General features: G+C 43.9%; 1 protein-coding gene across 1 annotated transcript in view; it reads right to left on the reverse strand.

Annotated features, from left to right (window-relative positions):
- The window catches only part of NAA15 (N-alpha-acetyltransferase 15, NatA auxiliary subunit), a 2,782,393-nt gene that overhangs the window by 1,195,709 nt on the left and 1,563,191 nt on the right, over window positions 1–23,493 (reverse strand). The window contains exon 12 of the mRNA XM_044060403.1: window positions 516–644. Within this exon, the coding sequence (XP_043916338.1) occupies window positions 516–644 (129 nt within the window). The remainder of the gene's footprint in view (window positions 1–515; window positions 645–23,493) is intronic.

Genomic DNA, 23,493 nt, shown 5'->3' on the forward strand with positions numbered 1-23,493 from the left:
CCTAGACCCATATCTACACACTTACACAAACATATCTACATGCACACACATCTATATACATACATCAAATTATATATACATATATATATATATATATATATATATATATATATATATATATATATATATATATATATACATACATACATACATACATACATACATATACATACACTCTACATGCTGCCTCCAAGCTTTTAGAATGATGTCTACTGGCTGTGATCTAAAATACTACACAAAGCTTGAACCCTATCCTTTGAAGACACTGGCTGGTGGACTTGTAAATTAGGACCAGTTTACAAAGACATGCAAACTACACAGCTGACTACAGTTTTGCGCTGATTTTAAGAGATGGAATTTGAGAGAATCACTGGCTTACAGAGTTAAATGACTGCAATGCTCATTAACTACAACATAAGTCAGACGGAAAAAGGGTGTTAGAAGCATAATAAGTATATCATAACTATGTAGGCAAGCAGACAGGAAAATGAGAATATACAAAGTTTCATACCTACCCGTTCGATTTCATGGCACTTCTTAAGTGCATCACCAAATCTGGCCATGGATTTATATGCTAAGGCACATTCTGTCTGGAACCACATGCACTGCATTTCATTTAAATTTTCGACTGCAGAAGTCCCTTCCTAAGGGGTGAAGGAAAAATACCAGCATATGAGTACACTTTAGGACACAATGTGACAAATGCAGTCATACAACAAACAGTTACGTAAGTTCCACTTAACATAACAGTAAAGGTTTGTATTCTTCACTGCTGCAGTAGACTTTGGTTATATGGGTTGTAACTTGCCCAGGGTACAACAAATGGCCACCTTCACAAAACTCTGGCTCCCTTCCCACACCTACACTAACTGCTGATTGGCTACTTCTTGCAGGGAAATCAGCAGTGTGTTGCCAATTTCAGGACTTTCTTGCCCATAAGGAGAGAAAGAGCTTATTTATCTTTCCCATAAGGAGAGAAAGAGCTTAGTTATCTCGAACCTTTAAAAGATACAACAGTACCAAAACTTAAATACATAAAGGAGGGGATGGAGGGTGTGTGCAGCTACTGCAGCAGTGAGGAATTCAAACATCTACTGTTATGATAGCTGCAATTTTAACAAGTGTAAAATGTTCATTTTCACTGCTGCAGTATCCTTTGGCTACATGGGCTGATAACCAAAGCCTATCCAACCTGGCAGGAAGGATGGATAAGGGTCCAGAAGTCCCTGGAAAATGGTCCTAGCAAAGCCAGTCCTGGCCACGGAAAAGGAATCCAACTTTGTAATGCTTTCTACAAATTTGCATAGACCACCATATGCTGCTGCCTCTAGCATGCTTCTAGAGCTGACCCCTTTCCAGTACACAATAACTGAAGCTAGGTCTCTAGTAGAATGCGCTTTAAAATTATTGCCTGGAATAGACTTACCACGATGGGAAAAACAAAAGGAAATAGCAGAGGACTACCATCTCAAAACAGTCTGTTTCGATGCTGGTTGCCCTTTGTGTCTCATAAAAGATAAACTGCTGGTCTGATTTTCTAAAGGACTTGGTTCTGTCAAGATGCTTCACAAGCTGCATATGTAGGTCCACAGTATGCAGAATCCTCTTGTCCCATTCTGAGGAATGGGACAGAAAATTAGGAGATTGATGGCTTGCTTCAACACACTCAAACGACTTGGGGCATAAATGAGGGATTTGTTTTTAGTGCGACACTCTCTCTATGGAAGACTTGGCTATGGTTCACCCACCACAAAAGCATGCAGCTCAAATTTTCTTTCAGCAATCACAAGTAGTGTCTTCCACATATCTGGCAACCACGCCACTGATTGCTGAGGCTTTCTGCTGAATCCTAAACCATCTATTACTATAAGTACTTCACAGTGCTGAACTGCACAATGCCAAAATATACTAGCCGTTGTAATTTTTGTGCATGTTTTACAGAGTTTTCACTTTAAACTGCATTTTACTGCTGATGCTTCTACAACTACATTTCATAGATGTACTGAATCCAGATCTATCCAGAAAGTACAGTTGTGTCCATTTACCATAAATGTAGATTTTCGAGTGTATTAACTGTTGCAGTCATCACATTTGGGTTATCTGCCTGCAGGTAGCCCTCAGTCAGCCTGAAAACGAGAGTCTTGGGATTTCTGTGTCTGATGCTGTCGCTTCTTCCATGATGTCAGGGATATAAAACATGCAGCCGACGCCATTACAACAGTCTTTACTGCACTCTGGGTAACCTTTCAGCATTTGTATATTGAGATAAATTCTAAGCTACGAATCACTGTTTGAAACCCAAAACTGTACATTTCTGTTTGGCCACAGTGCTAATTAATTTTGAGACTATCTGTGCCTGTACACTGTCATCGTACAGCAGTAGTGGTTAGCAGAACCTGGATAGAAGCAGGCACGTAGTATTTAATTTTTCCATATAAAAACTACCCCTTAAATTTCCTCAGTACTTAAAGAGCAACCAGCATTGATTAGCACAACCCACAAGTTTAGTCTTAGACAGTCTTGATTGTAGTCTGTACTCTTACAGCAAGTGAGCTAGCCAGCTGTAAACCCTTCATTTACCATATTCCCAAGTAGATCACGTAATAAGGATCTGTAACGATGGATATCCACTTTTTTACTATATCTACAGCCAGCTTGCTGGATATAGGTGTTCAGAGGAATATAGCAGTTGTCTCGTTTATCAGGAAATGGCTCATTTTTTAAAAATTATGCAGTATGTGAGATGTAGTTACACAATATAACTGGAGGCAAGACTCTTGCATACAACCACTTAACACCAAAGAGGCCATCAGAAACACACACACAATACAGACCAGAGACACAGGCCAACTTATGCTGTCAACTTATCATGTAATCTTCCTAAGCCACAAACCCCTACCAGATGCTGCTCTCTCAAATTAATAGCCTCAGCAACCTCAAAAGCACTCTACCAAAAAGACCACCCATTATGACATATACAGCCACATCTCATGGTGCCTTAACATTTAAACCCATATGGCACACCACCACACAACCCAATATTTCGGTCATGGAAGACTCCATTGTGTGAGACAGACACCTCACTTACCAGGCTAAGTAAACAGAATGTCACAGTAAATTGCCAATCAGGACCAGGATCCGCCAGGTCAGGCTCACACACACACCTAGTAGTATGACAATCATACTGCAAACAGATGCAAATGACTTCAGACGTACCTCCCTGGACTATAATGGAGAGGCATGATGGAACTTACTGCAAGTGTCCAAGGAATGAATGAACAGTATAGTCTACCTTCTCCAAGGATGATGCCATAATGTGAACAGTAAAGAACTGATTTAATTAGCTTAATTAATTAATTGGCCTCTCAAATATTGTATAAAACCTTTTCTACACCCCACATGCTGTCTAAAGCACCGTTAACCACAAACATTCAGATAGCTGATCTGAACCAGGAAATTCTGAAGGTGCTCAATGTCAGGAGTCTAAACAAGAAAGGGCAGTTTGTGTAAACTCTTACCATAACAGTAGATGATATTCTCTTCACTGTTGCAGTATTCTTCACAGTAGGGATTTCCTGCCAAGGACAGCCCAACATCAGGCCAGTACACCAAAGCTTTAGATCCTGCATGCGCCATATGTCTCGCATATGCTCCCCATACAGGATGCAGGGCATACAGATGACATACGGATGCAGTCACTCAGAAATTAACTGCTTCAGAGGAGGGTTCTGATTAAGACAAAAAAGGTCAAGCACATACAGAAGGATAAAAAGCAGATGGGAAAAGGAAGACCCTCAGAACCCCTGGAACCAAAACAAAATCCAATAGAAAAATGGGGTTGGGGGGAGGAAATAAATACTGCAACAGTGAAGAGAAGGACATCTACCGTTATGGTAAGATTTTACACAACTGTACCATGTCCTTCTATAATCACTACTGCAGTATTCTTCACCTTGGGGAGAGTACAAAAGCTAAAGAAAAGGACTGAGGTGGAAAGCTGGAAGATCCCTCGGCAAACTCATGCAGAATGTCTCAAGCAAAACCAGCTCTGGCACTAGAAACCACATCCAATTTATAATGCTGAGCAAAGGTATGCACTGAAGACCAAGTAGCAGCTTCCAAGAATGGAAGTGGTGTCCAACCCCTTGAAGAAAGCACCAGAAGAAGCAAAAGCCCTACTAGAATGAGCGCTAATGGAAGTAAACAGACATTTGCCACAATAAGAACAAAAAGAAATGACCTTAAGACAATTAGGAGGAGATGGTTTGCTTACAAACAGCCAAACCCAATGTTCTGGAATGAAAAACAAAAAGCTGGTCAGACTTACAAATGGCCTTACTTTTACCCAAATAATACCTGGGCAGTCGGTGCAAATCCAAAGTATGTAGGACCTTCTCACTAGCAGACTGTGGTGGAAAAAAAGGGAAGGAGTTTGGCTGATTCAAAGGTAACTTATTGACCACCATGGGCATAAAAGGAGAATTATTAGAGAGACATGTCCCATGAAAAAAATAAAAAAGGAGGGATGGCCATAAGGGCCTGAAGCTCAGAAACCCTCATAGCAAACGATCACTCAATAAGACAGTCTTCCAGGTACAATAAAACAGTGAAGCTGAACGTGCAGGCTCAAAAGGAGCCTGGGCCAATTTTTCTGAAACAAAATCAAGGTCTCAAGGAAGAGGAATAGGCTTCCTTGGGGGCCTAAGACGCAGGACGACTGTAAGAAATTGTTTGACCTCAAAGATAGAAGCCAAAGGAGAATTCAAGCACGCACAGGCCAAAACAGCTGAAAAATGGGCCTGTACAGAAGAACAGGCCAAGCCAGACTGTAATAACTCGCACAAACAGGAGACAATTAGAATGACACCCCCACACACACCCAACACCCCCATACCCACACACAGTAAAGGGATCCTAGTTACAAGTATGACATTAGACAGAAAATCTCTTCCATTTAGACATACAAGACTTTCTGGCTGCAGGTTTTTTTGCCTCCTGTGAAAAGTACAGTTGTGTACACTTACCATAAATGTAGATGTTAGAATGTATTCACTGTTGCAGTCATCACACTTGGGTTATCTGCCTGCAGCTAGCCCTAAGTCGGCCCGAATACCAGAGTTAGTATTTCTGCATCGGTTGCTGTCGCTTCTTCCATGACGTCAGGGGTATAAAACAGGCAGCCGACGCCATTACATCAGTTTTTCTTGCCCCAAATGTCAGAAGCCCCCAAACAGGGAGCTAGTATATGATGGGGAACACCACCAGTAAAAAGTAAATACCAATGCCATTAGGAATGATCATAGAGAGGGGAGGTAGACAGACAGAGAAAGCCAGGGGGCTGGAAGGAGGGAAACCACGACTGCAACAGTGAATACACTCGAACATCTACATTTACGGTAAGTGTACACAACTGTGCTTGGGTTGATTCCCAAAGCTGAGGAAGGGTGGAGGCAGTCAAGACTTCTTAGGGCTGGCTAGTAGGCCTTGGAAGACTGCTGTAGCAAATCCAGCCCTGGATTTAGAAAACATAGGCACGTGGTAATGCTTGGTGAAGGTGTGTACAGAACGCCAGGTTGCAGCTTCCAGAATGTCCCTGGTAGGAATTCCCCTGAGAAATGCTGTAGAGGTGGAAGCAGCTCTAGTGGAATGTGGTCTGATCCCCTGTGAGGTAGATTTTCCATGGTGCTTGTAGCAGAAATGGATGCAGTGTGCTATCCATTTGGAAATAGTTTTGAAATGGCCTTACCCTTTGCCACTGTAGCAAAGCTGACTAGCAGCTGGTCAGATTTTCTGAAAGGTTTAGTCCTGTCAAGGTAGAACCTGAGCTGTCTGTGCACCTCCAAGGAGTGCAGGATCATTTCCCCTTTATTCTGAGGGTTAGCAAATGGATGGATTGGGTTAGAGTCACACTGAACACAACCTTAGACATAAAGGACGGGTTAGTCCTGAGGGAAGCCCTGTCAGCATGGAAAATAATGAAGGGTTCCACAGCCATTAGTGCCTGTAACGCAGACCCTAGTCTTGCTGAGGTTATGGCTAAAAGCAAGGCTGTTTTCCAAGAGAGGAATTTTAACTCTGCTGAGGCAGCAGGTTCAAAAGGGGGAAGTGAGAGCTTTTCCAGTACAAAGTTAAGGTCCCAGGCAGAGGTGGGTGCTCTCCTAGGGGTCCTTAAGATGTTAGCCCCTCTCAGGAACTGTTTGATGAGAGGGTGAGAAAATAGAGGTGGCTCAGTATTATAATGAGCTGAGATGGCAGAGGCATAAATCTTAATGGAGGAGAAGGATGGGCCTCTGTGGAGTAGCTCTGCTACGTAATCCAGGATTAGAGGTAAGGAGGGCACTGCTGCGTCCATCCCTTGAGACTGATTCGAAGAACAACATCCTTTCCACTTTTCAGCATAGGATTTCCTAGTACTAGGCCCTCTGGCTTCAATAATGACGTCCAGCACCTGTTTGCTGAGGGTTGCTGGTGGGGTATTCAAGGGATAAGCCAGGCTGCAAGGTTTAGGGTTTGTAATTGTGGATGCAAAATCTGTCCTTCCTGCTGAGACAGCAGGGTAGTCTGGTGAAGGTGCCAGGGTGGCACTGTTATCAGGCTGCGTAAGAGTGGGTACCAGTGTTGCCGTGGCCAGTATGGGGCAATAAGAATTGCCCTTGGTCTGTCCTGTTTTTTCTTGAGTAGTACTTTTGAGAGGAGAGGCAAAGGGGGAAAGGCATAAATTGAGAGGTTTTCCCAATGAAATGATAGGGCATCCACCTTCCAGGCCCTGCTTTGAGGGTTCCTGGTGCAGAATTTGCTCAACTGGTGGTTCTAGGGGGAGGCAAAGAGGTCCACCTCCGGTGTCCTCCACCTCTGGATCAGAAGGTTGAAGGTGTTGGGCTCCAATTTCCACTCATGTGGGTCTAGGATATTTCTGCTCAAGTTGTCTGCCAGTGAATTTTGTTTGCCTGGCAGGAATTGGGCTTGTAGATACACTTGGTTGCTCAAGGCTGTGTTTCACAGGGCCATGGCTAACCTGCAGAATGGGTAAGAATGGGTTCCCCCTGCTTATTTATGTACCACAACTGTGGTGTTGTCTGTTTTTATAAGCAGTTCTCCTGGAAAGATTAGGTATTTGAAGGCTGTCAGAGCATTCTGTACAGCTAGCATGTTTTTTTAATTGATGTGCAGGCGAATCTGCCCTGGGCTCCAGTGGCCCTGAATGCATTTGCTTGCCATGTGAGCCCCCCATGCATAGTTTGATGCATCTGTTGTCAGGGTTTGGGCAGTGAGGGGTTAAGTGAAAGGCAGTCCCTTGTGGTTACATACTTCTGCCCACCAAAGGAACTCTGCCGTTAGACAAGGTATGATAGGAATGACTGTTTCCAGGCCTGAGAATGTTGGCACCAAAGACTTTTTAAGTACCACTGAAGCTTCCTCATATGCAGTCTTGCATATGGAATTAGCAGAATACAGGAGGCCATGAACCCTAGGGCTTGCAGTATTTTTCTTGCAGATAGCTGGGTTCTGGTAGCCATTTGTAGTAGTTTGTCAGATGGACCTGTTTATCTGAAGTGAGACATGCCACCTGGGAAGTTGTGTCCAAGCTTGCTCCTAGGAATACAATCTTTTTACTGGGCACCTGTTGTGATTTCCTTTCGTTGATGGTGAACTCCAATGAAGTGAGAAGGCTTTTTTACAAATGCCAGGTGCTGAAGTAGCAATGCCTGACTGTCCGCCTGAATCAGGCAGTCGTACAAGTATGGGTAAATTGTAAAGTTGTGTTCAAGGCTGCTCTCAGGAATACAATTTCTTGGCTGGGTACCAGATTTGATTTCTTTTCGTTGATGGTATACCCCAGGTGTCTCTCTACAAATATCAGGTACTGAAGTAGCAATTCCTGACTGTCCACCTGAATCAGGCAGTTGTCCAAGTATGGGTAAATGTGAATGTTTCTTTGCATGCAGTATGCAATGGCTGGAGCCAGGCACTTTGCGAATACCCTGGGTGCAGTAGATAAGCCAAAGGGAAGTGCAGAGAACTGACAGTGCATAGAACCTGCCCTGAAACGTAGACATTTCCTGCATGACTCCCTTATGGGGATGTGCAGATAAGCTTCTTTTAAGTCTAGAGTGACTAACCAGGCATCCTTGGATAGCACAGGGAGAAGCCGTTGCAGGGTAAGCATCTTGAATTTTGGGACCACCAGAAAGGTGTTGAGAACTGAAAGATCCAGGATTGGGCACCGAGAGCCCTCTTTTCTGGGCACCAGGAAAAGTATGGAGTAGAAACCCTTACCCCTTTTTGTTCTACTGGAACAGGCTGAATAGCTCGGATATTGAGCAGGGAAAGTACTTGCTTCTGAGCCTATGCCCACTGGTTTGGAGGAAGATCTGGAAACCCACTTGGGGTTGGCAGTGAATGGAAGTAGTATTTGTATCCCTTGGATACAATGTTTAGGACCCATCGGTCCTGAGCAATGGACACCCAGTTTTTTGCATGAAGGGCAAGTTTTCCTCCTAGTGGTACAAGTAATGGGGCAGGGCTGGGAAGGAGGCAGCTTACCACTCCCTGTTTTTGAGGTGGGGGCAGTCCACTGTTTAGATCTTTGCATACCCTGAGACTGTATGAAAGCGAGGAGGAATGTACATCCAAAAAGTGTTTAATGTCAACAGCAGCAAACCAAGTAAAACAAATTGAATAAAATAATGTAAAACACTGTCCACTGGTTAACCCAAGTTTCGTCCTTTCAATAAAGACTTCTTCAGAACAATGAACAAACCAACATTTCCATTTAAATATCCTTCTAGTACATCAGTAATTAATTCAATTATTTAATTAATTCATTCAAGCCTCTGATTTGGTTTTAAATTATTTTTTTTTGTGAAATCGGTTACAAGTTGGTTCGTTTGTGGTACCCTGAGACTGTAGTCTGGGTGGCCTTTTTCCCCTGGGTCTGGTCTGGGAAGGCTTGGAAGGGGCTGGAAAGGACCAGCTTTTTGAAGGCCAATGTCTACTGAATCAAGGTGGTTGCACTTGTAAGAATTCTTTGACAGTTTGCATAGATTTAGCTTTTTCTTCCATCTTTTTAAGAACAACTTCTGCTTTGGTGCCAAAGAAACGGTCCTTAGTTAAAGGAGCGTCTAGTAATTTGGATAGAACATGATCTGGCAAGGTTTGTTCCTTCAGCCAAGCATGCCTTCTCAGTATAGACCCAGTGACTGCAGCCCTGCAAGATGCTTCTAGGGCATCAAAGCCACACTGCAAAATAGGCTTACTAACTTGATTTGCAGAATGCATTGGCTTATGTAAATCTTTATTTTCTGCACCATCTGGAAATAACACCATTTTTTGTTTAATTAGTTCCATAATATGTTGCTGGTACTTCAACATGTGAAACTGGCAATTCAATGCCCTGATGTCAAGAGTTGCAGAGGTATATACTTTCATACCCCAGCAGTCTAAAGCGCTGGAATCCTTGTCCGAAGGGGTAGGATTTTTGGCTGTAGTAGCCTTAATACCTTTAGGTCCCTGGGAAATGGTCTCTGTATCTGCAGTATGATTCTTTAAGAGAAATTTGTGGGACTCAGGTACTCTGTAGTACCCGTCAGGTTTCCTAGGGGCCAGGGGTAATGCATCTGGAGTAAGATTGGATTCCAAAAAAATCTACAACATCCAGGGCAGGGGGTATAGCTACAGGCCTGTGCTGAGGCAACTCTAAAAATTCTCTGAGACTCTTTTTGGACTGTGGGTAGTCTTAGCAGTCCAGTGGAAATGCTCTCTAAGTATGCAAGGTTTCATTAAAAGAAAAATCCTCTGGAGGGAAGGCATAGGGAATGGACTCCTCTGCATATGAATCCTCATAGGTTGATATGGGCATGTCCTGATAATCAGAAGGGTCAGAGTCACTGGACTCCGTAGAATCAGAAGGAAACTCAATTCTTTGTCTCTTAGCAGGGGAAGGCTGGATTCCCTAATTAGGGTAATAAGGTCTTCAGCCATTCTAAGCATTTGTTTTTGTGGCATGGGAGCTTGAGCATGCGCTTTGGTCGTTGATTTTCTAGGCGTAGTGCGTACTCTGGGCCTAAGAAACTCAGTAGTTTTGGCTAAAAAACGAAGTCGTCGGTTTGATTCGTACATCAGTAGGATGGAATACACCCCCAGATGCAGATGCCTGCAGAGCGGCTCCAGGCCCATCCAAGGTAGAGACATCCGCAGGTTTCATAGTTGAAGAAGCATCTTGGGGTATTACCTGACTCCGAATGGGTCTCAACAGAGGCCTGCAAATCCATAGAAGCAGGCATCAGTGGCTACAAAGGCACCTCACTGAGTACTGGCGGACTGGTGACTAGCTTAACGGAAGCGTTGTTGGCAGTTTTGGACCTATGCAGTCTCTGTCTTGATCTTTACATTTTTTCTGAAGATTGGTAGTCAGATGGCTTATCGAAGCCATTTCGGAATATGGAGAACGTGAGAGAAAGAATTTAGTGACAAAGACAGCCCGACAAATGGTTCGGGGCTTAAACAAGGCACAAAACCAACAGTGAGGGACGTCGTTGTCTGGGCCTAAACAGGTGACGCAGTAAGAATGAAAATCTCTGTGAGGTATTTGCTTTCCACGGGCAAGACAATTGTTAACTTTTTCTGACATTGGTTAGAGAAAGAAAAAAGGATACCCAACGGGGTACTTAGCTTTAGAAGACTTCAGGATTACAAACTCGAAAATGAAGATTTCAGGCAGTGGCGACCGGCACTTGCGAACTGCTTCTGCTTCAGGCTCCTCCTCGGCAAGAAAGACTGATGTAATGGCATCGGCTGCCTGTTTTATACCCCTGATGACCTGACGCCATGGAAGAAGCGACAGCAACCGAAGCAGAAATACTAAGACTCTGGTATTAAGGCCAACTGAGGGCTACCTGCAGTCAGATATAACCCAAGTGTGATGACTGCAACAGTGAAACATGAAGAACATCTGCATGTTGCCTTTATGCCCTACGCCTGTATAGGGAGCATACATGTGATGTATGGCGCATGCAAGATCTTAAAGGCTTTGGTATTCTGGTTGAACATTGGCCTATTCTTGGCAGAAAAGCACTACTGTGAAGAGTACAGCAACAGTGATATAGAAGGACATGATCCATTTCCCACAAGGCTCTCCTCATCTTGGAGAATGTGGATGTCTGTGCCCTCACTAAGACATGGGTTTAGACAGACAGCATTCCGGAATGCAGGCTATAACACTTTCTACACATTTAGACATTTACTGCAGAGGAAGGAAAGTATAGTTGCTTACAAACGTAATGCAACAGGAGATGTCCTACTGATCACTGCTGCAGTATTCCTAACATAGGGAATATTACTGCTGTCATCTGGACAGCGTACCAAAGCTTTACATTTCCAGTTCCATACATCCATTGTTACCTCAGCGCGCAAGCATAAGGATATATAGGCAGACATACAGACATTAACTCCTCAATCTATCCCTAAGCCAGCAACCTGCAGATCCAGGAGAGACAGAATTGGTCAGCTGAGAGGCATAGCAATAAGTGGTAAGAAAGTCCCCTCCTCGGTTCTAGAGTGCTTTCCACAGGATACAAATGAGGGACAAAAATATGAGAGGAGAAAATAAAAGTATAGAGAGGAAAGATGATGGGAAGGGAAGGAATACTACAGTAGTGATAAGTAGGACATTTACTGTTATGGTAACTTGCATCTTAACTGCACTAAGTCCTGACTGAAATCATTGTTGCAGTATTTGTAACATATGGGCGATTCCAAGACCTAAAGGGAAAGTAAAGGTACGCTGGTTAAATGGCAGTAAAACCATCCAAGAGGCCAGACAGAACTAACCAAATAAAGGCAGCTCTGGACTTTGAAAAGGCATCTATCCTTTAGTATTTAGTGAAAAAGTGTGCACTGATAACCAGGAGGAAATCTCCAGTATGGACCTGGCATCCACTCCTTAGTAGAAAGCGCCAGAGGCTGCTACTTCTCTGGCACAGTAAGCTTGAGGGCATGAAGACAAGTACTTGCCATGTACAGAGTAACAAAATGAGATGCCTTAAAGATCCAGCTTTCAGTGGTTTGCTTGGATACCAGGTAGCCCACAAGGTCTTGGTAGAGGGCATCTGAGGAGGAATCAGATGTACAGTGGGTTCTGAAACTTCAGCAGATATGTTGGAGTAAGAAAAAGCTAACGTCACTCTAGTCCTTTTAATTTTTTTCTTAAGCGGTGGAGGTACATCTGGGAAAGTGAAATCTGCCATCTTGGAGCGCACAAGTGAAGACATTAGGACTCCAGGAAAATGTAAAGAAAGGACAAATGGGACTGTAAGGTCTTGGGTACAAAGGCTTGGCAGATGCAACAAGCTTTGTAGTAGTGTTCTGCTCCTAAGCAAAGGAGACACTGGGGTAAAAGTCTTTAGTGGAATTTGCCTACTGCACCTCCTAGCTGACATCTAATACCAGTTACTGTGGTGAGTGGGAAAATAGGCTTCTGCACAGAGAAATGTGTTGGCAACTGAAACTTGAAGCTTCTAACTTCCCAGGACTTAATGACAGTGTTTATGTTATTAATGAACTAAGAAGGAGAGCTTCTATTGTGTAAGCCTTAGATACACACCTTTATGGCATTAACTGATGTTTGTCTTTCATTGTTTGATGCTGGTGGGGGTAAGTTCACTATTTTAATTTGCTTTTCAGTTTGGTTTTCACAGTTCTGATGAAGTTTGGTTAAGACGAAAGCGCTAAACTCTGGAGTTGCATGCTGTTTATATTAGAGTACTTTGGCTGTCTAACCAGTGAATTTTTTGTTTTTTATTGTATTTTTATCTCCTGGTCCTGGTGTTGGTATGAGTTTTACTTTAGTTAAGAAATAAAGGAAAGTTCTCCAATGGGGTACTTATCCAAGTATTCAGGCAATAGCATCAATGACCGAATGACGATTAGTCCAAGAGAAGTGCCACATGTGTTTGGGCTAGTAGCGACAGTCTAGAGGAATTGTGTCTGTACATCCACCCTATGCTTGCAAGCTGAGGGCATATGTTGGATGTACAATACTGGGAAGGTATTAAAGATTTCATATCCTGGACAGATGACAGCTAACATAACCCATGTGAAAGGAACACTTGCAAGTCATTTCAGTCAGGACATCAAAAGGCAGGAAGGTCTCAGTAATCAAAAATAAACTCAGCTCAAGACATTTCAAACAGTACAAACTCAGCTCAAGACATTTCAAACAGTACAAACTCAGCTCAAGACATTTCAAACGGTACAAACTCAGCTCAAGACATTTCAAACGGTACAAACTCAGCTCAAGACATTTCAAACGGTACAAACTCCTCACCATCCAAATTACCATAGGGAAAGTCCTACACCATATACTTGCAAGCTATAGATCCCCCTCTATGACTCAGAAAACGCATAGCTCTTACTTAAATGTACTGGAAACACTCCCCATTCAAACACCTTATTCATAAGTGACTACCAACCCTATACAAACTGTGAATACTACTCAACCAAAAATATGTAGGCCACGAGATTCCTGGATTTTAACACACACTGGTCCAGATACTGGATACACCAACTATGGGCATAAATATCCCTAACCTAGTCTTCACACACATGACAGAATGCTGTACCACCCAGTGCAATGTCCTCAGTGGTCAGGTCAGAACATAAAGGTACCTCCTTAGAAAAAAAAAAAAAAACATAGCAAACCCTGGTACTTTTAGGAATTATTTTAAGGCAAAACAAAGGTGACTGGAAGGAAGAAATGGCCATTTCAACAGTGATCATTTGAATATCTACTGTTACAGCAAGTTTACTTGCACAGCTGTACTAGTTCATCACACTGATCACTGCTGTAGCAGCCTAAGCTATATGGGTACATTACTATAGCTAACTACATTTGGCAGGTGGAAGGAAAAAGACTTCATGAACCCCTGCAGAACACGCCTAACAGCTTGATCAACACCTAGAAAAGGAATTGAGGTTGCAATGCCTTATAACATATGCAGAGAGGACCAAGTTGCTGCTTCTAGAATTATATCCAAAATCCAACCCCTTCAAAAAAGCCATAAATTAAGCCAGCGCCTTTCCTGGAACAGATTTTTGTTGAGAGCATAAGAGATAATAGCCTTAAACAACCATTTAGAAATGTTGTTTTGACAAACTACCCATCTTACCTTCACAAGAAATGAAAAATTGATCCAAAGACCTGAAATATTTAGTTATGTCATATTAGAACCTGAATTGCATGTGGACATTCAAGGTACTGACTACCCTTTCTTACTCAATTTTAACTTCAGATAAGAAAACTGAGAGAAAAAGTTTGGCTTAAACTCAGATATCACTTTAGGCATAAAAAGGAGGATCAGTTCTCAAAGAAAAGTACAATTGTGTACACTTACAAAAATGTAGATGTCTGAGTGTATTCGCTGTTGCAGTCATCATACTTGGGTTATCTGCCTGCAGGTAGCCCTCAGTCGGCCCAAATACCAGAGTCTTGGGATTTCTGCATCGGATGCTGTCGCCTCTTCCATGACGTCTGGTCGGCAGGGGGAATAAAACATGCAGCAGACGCCATTGCATCAGTTTTTCTTGCTCCAGATGTCAGGAGCCCCCAAAATAGGAAGCAATTACAAGGTGTGGAACACCTCCAATACCATCATAAGATATGTCCAAAAAAGAGGACAGGTAGAAAGTATAGAAAAGTCAGGGGGCTGGAGGGAGGATAACCAGGACTACAACAGTGAATACACTCGTCCACATTTATAGTAAGTGTACACAACTGTACTATGCTCTCTGTGTTTCACTGTTGCAGTCATCACACTTGGGTTGACTCCCAAAGCTGAGGAAGGGTGGAGGCAGTCAAGAAGTATTAGGGCTGGCTAGCAGGCCTTGTAAGACTGCAGTAGCAAATCCAGCTCTGGATTTAGAAAAGATAGGCAAGTGTTAATGCTTGGTGAAAGTGTGTACTGAACTCCAGGTTGCAGCTTCCAGGATGTCCTTGATAGGGATCCCCTGAGAAATGCTGTAGAGATTGAGGTAGCCCCAGTAGAATGGGTTCTGATCCCCTGTGGGGTAGGTTTTCCATGGTGCTTGTAGCAGAAATGGATGCAGTGTGCTATCCCATTTGGAGATAGTTTGTTTTCAAATGGCCTTGCCCTCTGCCCCTGTAGCAAAGCTGACTAGCAGCTGGTCAGATTTTCTTAACAGTTTAGTCCTGTCAAGATAGAACCTAAGCTGTCTGTGCACATCCAAGGAGTGCAGGATCTGTTCCCCTTTATTCTGAGGATTACGAAAAAATGTTGGTAAATGGAAGGATTGGTTTAAAGCCACATTGGATATCACCTTGGGCATAAAAATGATGGGTTAGTCCTGAGGGAAACCCTGTCCACATGGAAGATAATGAAGGGTGCCACAGCCTTAAGGGCCTGTAACTCAAGACACTAGTCTTGCTGAAGTGATGGCTAGAAGTAAGGCTGTTTTCCAAGAGAGAAATTTTAACTTTGCTGTAGCAGCAGGTTTAAAAGGGGGAAGCGTGAGCTTCTCTAGTACAAAGTTAAGGTCCCAGACAGGAGTGGGAGCTCTCCTAGGGGGTCTTAAATTGTTAGCTCCTTTCAGGAACTGTTTGACCAGAGGGTGAGAGAAGAGGGGTGGCTCAGTACTGTAATGAGCTGAGATGGCAGAGGCACGAATCTTAATGGATGAGAAGGATAGGCCTCTGTGGAGCAACTCTGCTAGATAATCTAGGATTTGAGGTAAAGTGGGCACGGCTGTGCCCTTTCCCTGAGACTGGCTCCAAAAACAGTCTCTTTCCACTTTTCTGAGTAGTATTCTCTAGTACTAGGCCTCCTGGCCTTAAGGATGACATCCAGCACCCGTTTGCTGAGGGTTGCTGGTGATATATTCAGGGAAAAAGCCAGGCTGCTAAGTTCAGGGTTTGCAGCTGAGAATGCAAAATCTGGCCCTCCTTCTGGGATAGCAGAGCGCGGGTCTGATGCAGGTGCCAGGGTAGCTCTGTTGTCAGACTGCATAAAAGTGTGTACACTAGTGCTGGCGTGGCCAGTCTGGTGCAATAACGATTGCCCTTGGCATGTCCTGTTTGATCTTGAGTAGTACTTTCAAGAGGAAGGGGCAGAGGGGGAAAGACATAGATTGAGAGGTTTTCCCATGTAAAGGATAGGGCATCCACTTTCCATGCTTGGCTGTGGGGAGTTCTGGTGCAAAATTTGCAAAATTAATGGTTCTGGGGGGATGCAAAGAGGTCCACCTCTGGTGTGTCCCCCCACCTGTGGATTAGAAGCTTGAATAAATTGGGTTCCAGTTTTCACTCGTGCGGGTCCATCAGATTTCTGCTCAAGTCTGCCAGTGAATTTTGTTTGCCTGGCAGGAATTCAGCTTGCAGGTGCACTTGGTTGCTTAAGGCTGTGTTCCACAGAGCCATGGCTAACCTGCCAAGCGGGTAGGAATGAGTTCCCGCCCGCTTGTTAATGTACCACATGACTGTGTTGTCGGTCTTCATCAAGAGTTGTCCTGGACGGATAAGGTATTTGAAGGCTGTCAGTGCATTCTGTACAGCCAACATTTCTTTTTGACTGATATGCAGGTGCATTTGTCCAAGGCTCCATTTGCCTTGAATGCATTTGCCTGCCATGTTAGCCCCCCATGCATAGCCTCATGCGTCTGTTGTCAGGGTTTGGGTGGCAGGGGGTTGAGTGAAAGGGAGTCCCTTGTTGTGGTTGCAGGCCTCTGCCCACCAAAGGAACTTTGTAATTAGACAAGGAATGGTCGGAATCGCTGTTTCCAGGTCCTGAGAATGCTGACTCCAGAGACTTTTAAACTACCATTGAAGTTTCCTCATATGCAGTTTTGCATACGGAATTAGGAGAATGCATGAGGCCATAAACCCTAGGGCTTGCAGTATTTTTCTTGCAGATAGCTGGGTTTGGGTGGCCAGTAATTTGTCAAATAAACCTGCTTTTCTGGAGTGAGGAATGCCATCTGGGAAGTTGTGTTCAAGGTTGCTCTCAGGAATATAATTTCTTGGCTGGGTACCAGATGTGATTCCTTTCCGTTGATGGTATACCCCCAGGAGTCTCTTTACAAATATCAGGTGCTGAAGTAGCAATTCCTGACTGTCCACCTGAATCAAGCAGTCGTCCAAGTATGGGTAAATCTGAATGTTTCTCTGCCTGCAGTATGCAATGGCTGGAGCCAGGCACTTGGTGAATACCCTGGTCTCAGTGGATAAGCCAAAGGGAAGTGCAGAGAACTGATCGTGCATAGAGCCTGCCCTGAAACGTAAACATTTCCTGCAAGATTCTCTTATGGGGATGTGCAGATAAGCTTCTTTTAAGTCTAGGGTGACCAGCCAGGAGTCCTTGGCTAACATCACTTCTGTGTCACTGTTAGACAGAGGCACAGTATACTAACCTCGAAAAAGGGCATAGCAAAATTAATTTAAAATGGGTGGCAAAAGCCAAACACACTCTGGCTAGGTTTATAAATGCCCTAGGGCAGATAGCCTAGTATGAACCTATGAACCTATGAACATAAGACTGCAGCTGTTGGAGTGTAAGCATTTTGAACTTTGGTACCACCAGGAAGGTGTTGAGAATTGACAGATCCAGGATAGTGCGGCAAGAGTTATCTTTTCTGAGCACCAGAAACAGTCTGAAGTAGAAACCCTGTCCCCTTTGCTCTGTTGGAACAGGCTGAATAGCCCTGATACTGAGGAGAGAAAAGTACAGTTGTGTACACTTAACAAAAGTAGATGTTCAAGTGCATTCACTGTTGCAGTCATTACATTTGGGTAATCAAAACCACATTGCAAAGTATGTTTTCCAACTTGTTCAGCTGAACGCAATAAATCCTGCAATTCTTTATTTTCCACACAGTCGGAGATTAACATCATTTTCTGTTTAAGTAGTCCCATGATATGCTGTTGATATTTAAGCATATGAAATTGACAGTTTAAAGCCCTGATTGCCAAGGTTGCAGACATGTAAACTTTCTTACCCCATCTATCCAGCGCCCTGGAATCTGTATCAGAAGGGGTTGGATTTTTGGCAGTAGAGGCCTTAATGCCCTCGGGACCCTGAGAAATGGTTTCAGGATCAGCAATAGGGTTTTTGAAAAGGAATTTGTGGGAGTCAGGAACCCTGTAGTATCTGTCTGGCTTACAAGGAGCCAGAGGCAGAGAATCAGGACACATACTAGATTCTGAAAAAAACATCATCAACAATGTCTAGAACAGGAGGTATTAGCCAAAGGCTTATGCTGAGGAAGTAGAAGAAAATCCCTAAGTCTCTTTTTAGATTCAGTGAAATTCTGACTTTCCCAGTGGAAATGTTCCCTTAAGGCATGTAAAGTTTCCCCAAAAGAAAAATCCTCAGGGGGAGAGGCAGAAGGAATGAAATCCTCTGCATCAGAATCCTCATAAGTAGGAGTAGACAAATGCTGTTCATTAGAAGAGTCAGAAGAAATAGAATCCTGTTCAGAAGATTCATAATCAATGTCTTGCCTAGGCCTCTTGGAAGGAGGGGGTTTGGCTACACCTGATCACAGTAATTAAATATTCAGCCATTTTGATCATTTGTTTTTTAGGCATAGGGGCTTGCACATGAGGCCCAGGCGTCAGTTTTTTAGACATAGACTTAGATTTCAGCCTTAGTTTTGAAGATGGCGTCGGTCTAATATACAAATCTGTAGGCCTGAAAACATCCACAGAAGCCGGTGCCTGCACAGCGGCTCTGGACCCATCTAAGGTAGAGACATCCGCGGGTTCCATAACTGAAGCATCTCGGGGCATACCGGACTCCGAATGGGTCTCAGTAGAGGCCTGCAAATCAGAAGTAGTGGGCATCAGGGGCTGCGAAAGCACCTCACTGAGTACCGGTGACTGGCTTAGGAGAAGCGTCGTCGTCGGTTTTGGACCTCTACGTTCTGTCTCTGTCTTTTTCTTTGCATTTTTTTAGGTATTCCGGTAGTCTGATTACTAACAGACGACATTTCTGGCTAATTAAATTTTGAGCCAAAATATTTATAAGCAAAAATATACAGACGTTTAACCGCGCATTGATTAAATTTAGCACAAAACCGACAGCAAGGCATGTTGCGGTCAGGGCCTAGGCAAGGAATACAGTACAAATGAAAATCCTTATGAGGTATTTGCTTCCCACAAGTAATGTAATTATTAACTTTTACTGACACCGGTAAGGAGCAAGAAAAAGTTTCTCCAATGAGGTACTTAGCTTTTAGTTGAAGACTCCGGGTCTGAAACTCAAAAACGAAAATTTCAGGAGTCGGCCGACCGGCACTTGCAAACTGCTTCTGCTTCGGGCACCACGCGGCATGAAAGACTAATGTAATGCCGCCGGCTGCATGTTTTATACCCCTGATGACCTGACGTCATGGAAGAAGGGACAGCAACCAACGCAGGACCCAAGTCTTTGTTAATCAGGCCGACTGAGGGCAACCTGCCAGCAGATTACCCAAATGTAATGACTGCAACAGTGAAACACGAAGAACAGGTACTTGCTTTTGTGCCTTTGACCACTGATTTGGGGGAAGGTCTGGCAATCCGCTTGGGGTTGGCAGTGAATGGAAGTAGAATCTGTATCCCTGGGATACAATGTTTAAGACCCAACGGTCCTGGGTAATGTATTCCCAGTTTTTTGCATGTTGGGCGAGTTTTCCTCCTAGGGGTGCAAGTACTTGGGCATGGCTGGGGAAGGATGCAGAAGTCATTGTGAACTTTTTCCATAAGAGCGTGGCTTACCACTCCCTGTTTTTGGGGTGGGAGCACTCCATTGTTTAGATCTGTGTATACCCTGAGACTGTAGTCTTTGTGGTCTGCTGCCCCTGGGTTTGGACTGAAAAGGACTGGGAGGGACTGGAAAGGACCAGTTTTTTTTTTAAGGCCAATGCCTACTGAACCTAGGTGGCTGCACCTGTAAAAAATCTTTAACAGTTTGCATAGATTTAGCTTTTTCCTCCAACTTTTTAAGAACTTCTGCTTTTGTGCCAAACACTTGATTTAATAGAGCATCTAGTAATTTTGCTTTGACATGGTCTGACAAGATTTGCTTCAGCCAAGCATGCCTTCTCAGAACAGACCCAGTGACAGCAGCCCTGTAAGATGCTTCTGAGGACACAAAACCACACTGCAAAGTATGTTTACCAACTTGGTTTGCAGAATGCATTAACTCTTGTAAATCTTTATTTTCTGCACAATCAGGAATCAACAACTTTCTTTGTTTAATTACTTCCATAATATGCTGCTGGTACTTCAACATGTGAAACTGGCAATTTAAAGCCCTGAAGGCAAGAGTTGCAGAGGTATATACCTTCTTACCCAATCTGTTTTAAGCCCTAGAATCCCTGCCCGAAGGGGTAGGGTTTTTGGCTGTAGTAGCCTTAATACCTTTAGGTCCCTGGGAAATGGTCAATGGATCCACAGTAGGATTTTTAAAGAGAAACTTGAGAGAGTCAGGTACTCTGTAGTACCTTGTCAGGCTTTCTATGAGCTGGAGGTAAAGTATCAGGGGTAAGACTAGATTCCATGAAGACATCTACAATATCCAGGACAGGGGGTATAGAGCTAGACGCCTGTGCTAAGGCAAGTCTAAAAATTCTCCGAGTCTCTGTTTTGACTGAGGGTAGTCCTGGCATTCCCAGCGGAAATGCTCTCTTAGGGTGTGCAAGGTTTCACTGAAATAAATGTCCTCTGGAGGGGAGGCAGAGGGAATGGAATCCTCTCCATCTGAATCCTCATAAGTAGATAATGGTATGTCCTGGTAATCAGAGAGGTCAGAGTCATCGGACGCATGGTCTGTAGAATCAGAAGGAAAATCAATTCTTTGTCTTTTAGAGGGGGGGGGGGGGTCTGGCTTCCCCTAAATAAAGTAATAAAGTCTTCAGCCATTCTAAGCATTTGTTTCTGAGGCATGGGAACTTGAGAATGCACTTTGGTCATTGGTTTCCTAGGCGTAGTGCGAACTCTGGGCCTGAGAAAATTCAGTAGATTTAGTCGAAAACAAAGTAGTCGATGTAATATTAACATCGGAAGGCCTGAATACACCCTCAGAAACCGGAGCCTGCATAGCACTCCGGACTCACCCAGGGTAGGGACATCTGCAGGTTCCATAGTCAAAGAATCTTCTCGCAGCATACCGGACTCCGAATGGGTCTCAGTAGAGGCCTGCAAATCTATTGAAGCGGGTATCAGGGGCTGCGAAAGTGCCTCACTGAGTACCAGCGAACTGGCGACTAGCTTAACAGAAGCATCATCTGTAGTTTTGGACCTATGCGGTCTGTCTGTCTTTATCCTTATGTTTTTTTTGGACGATCGGTAGTCAGATGGCTTAACTAAGCCATTTCGGAATACAGAGAATGAAAGCGAAAGAATTTAGTGACAAAGAGCAGGACGACAAATAGTTCGGGAGTTGAACAAGGCACGAGATCTACAGTGAGGAACGTCGTGGTCTGGGCTTAAACAGGTGATGCAGTAAGAATGAAAATCTCTGAGGTATTTGCTTTCCACAAGCAAGACAATTGTTAACTTTTTCTGACATCGGTTAGAGCAAGAAAAAAGGATCCCCAACGGGGTACTTGGCTTTATAAAACTTCAGGTTTGAAACTCGAAAAATGAAAATTTCAGGTAGCGGCTGACCGACACTTGTGAACTGCTTCTGGCTCTCGTGTGGCAAGAAAAGCTGATGTAATGGTGTCGGCTGCATGTTTCATACCCCTGAAGACCTGATGTCATGGAAGAAGAGACAGCATCCGACGCAGAAATCCCAAGACTCTGGTATTCGGGCCAACTGAGGGCTACCTGCAGGCAGATAACCCAAGCGTGATGACTGCAACAGTGAAACACGAAGAAAGTACAGTTGTGTACACTGAACATAAATGTAGATGTTCGAGTGAATTCACTGTTGCAGTCATCACACTTGGGTTATCTGCTTGCAGTAGCCCTCAGACAGCCTGATTACCAAAGTCCTGGGTCCTGCATCGGTTGCGGTCTCAACTTCCATGACGTCGGGTAGTCAGGGGTATAAATCATGCAGCCGACGCCATTACATCAGTTTTTCTTGCCCCAGATGTCAGGTGCCCCCATAATGGGAAGCAATTGTATATAATACAAGGTAACACCTCCAACAAAAAAGCAAATACACCAAAAAGCTTTAAGCATAGTAAACAATAGAGGTACAGCCAAAAGAAGTCAGGGGGCTGGAGGGAGGGTAACCAAGACTGCAACAGTGCAACATCTACATTTATGGCAAGTGTACGCTACTATACTATGTTCTTCATGTTTCACTGTTGCAGTAATCACATTTGGGTAGATTCCCAAATCTAACGATGGGAGGAGGACAGCAGTAGGACCAACTATAAGGCCCTGCAAGACTGCAGTGGCAAAGCCAGCTCTGGATTTAAAGAAAATTGGCAAATGGTAATGCTTGGTGAAAGTATGTAAAGAACTGCAGGTAGCAGCTTCTACAATGTCTCTGGTAGGGACACCTCTGAGAAAGGCTGTGGAGGTAAATGCAGCCCTGGTTGAATGTGGACTTATCCCCCTGTGGGGTAGGTTTTCCATGGTGCTTATAGCAGAAATGAATGCAATGGCCTATCCATTTAGAAATGGTTTACTTTGAAATGATCTTCCCCTCTGTCCCTTCAGCAAATGCAACCAGCAGCTGTTCAGATTTCCTGAGAGGTTTAGTCCTGTCCAAGTAAAATCTAAGTTGCCTGTGCATATCTAAGAAGTGCAGTACATATTCCCCTTTGTTCTGTGGATTAGAAAAGAAGGTTGGCAAATGAATGGACTGATTAAGAGCCACACTGGATACCACCTTGGGCATGAAGGAGGGATTTTTCCTGAGGGGCACCCTGTCCACATGAAAGATGATGAAAGGTTCCACTGCCATAAGAGGCTGTAATTCAGACACCCTTCTTGCTGAAGTGATGGCTAAAAGGAAGGCTGTTTTCCAAGAAAGGAATTTCAGCTCTGCACTTGCAGGTGGCTAAAAAGGAGGTAGAGTGAGTTTTTCCAATACAAAGTTAAGGTCCCAGGCTGGAGTTGGGGATCTCCTGGGTGGTCTTAAATTTTTGGCCCCTCTGAGGAACTGCTTGAGCAGTGGATGAGAGAAGAGGGGTGGTTCCGTGTTGTAATGAGCTGAAATGGCTGAGGCATGAATTTTGATGGAGGAAAAGGAAAGGCCCTTGTGGAGCATCTCAGTTAAATATTGAAGAATCTGAGGTAAATTGGGTGCTGCTGTGCCCATCCCCAGAGTTTGGTTCCAGGAACAGAACCTTTTCCATTTTTCAGCATAAGATTTTCTAGTACTAGGCCTCCTTGCCTCCAGAATGACATCCAACACTTGTTTACTGAGGGATGGTAATGGAGAGATCAGGTAATTAGCCAGGCTGCCAGGTTCAGGGATTGAAGCGGAGGGTGCAGAATCTGGCCCTCCTGCTGGGACAGCAGGGTAGGGGTCTGCGGCAGTC

This window comes from Protopterus annectens, chromosome 2.part0 (assembly GCF_019279795.1).
Source record: "Protopterus annectens isolate FY-2018-M chromosome 2.part0, PAN1.0, whole genome shotgun sequence".
NCBI lineage: Eukaryota > Metazoa > Chordata > Ceratodontiformes > Protopteridae > Protopterus > Protopterus annectens.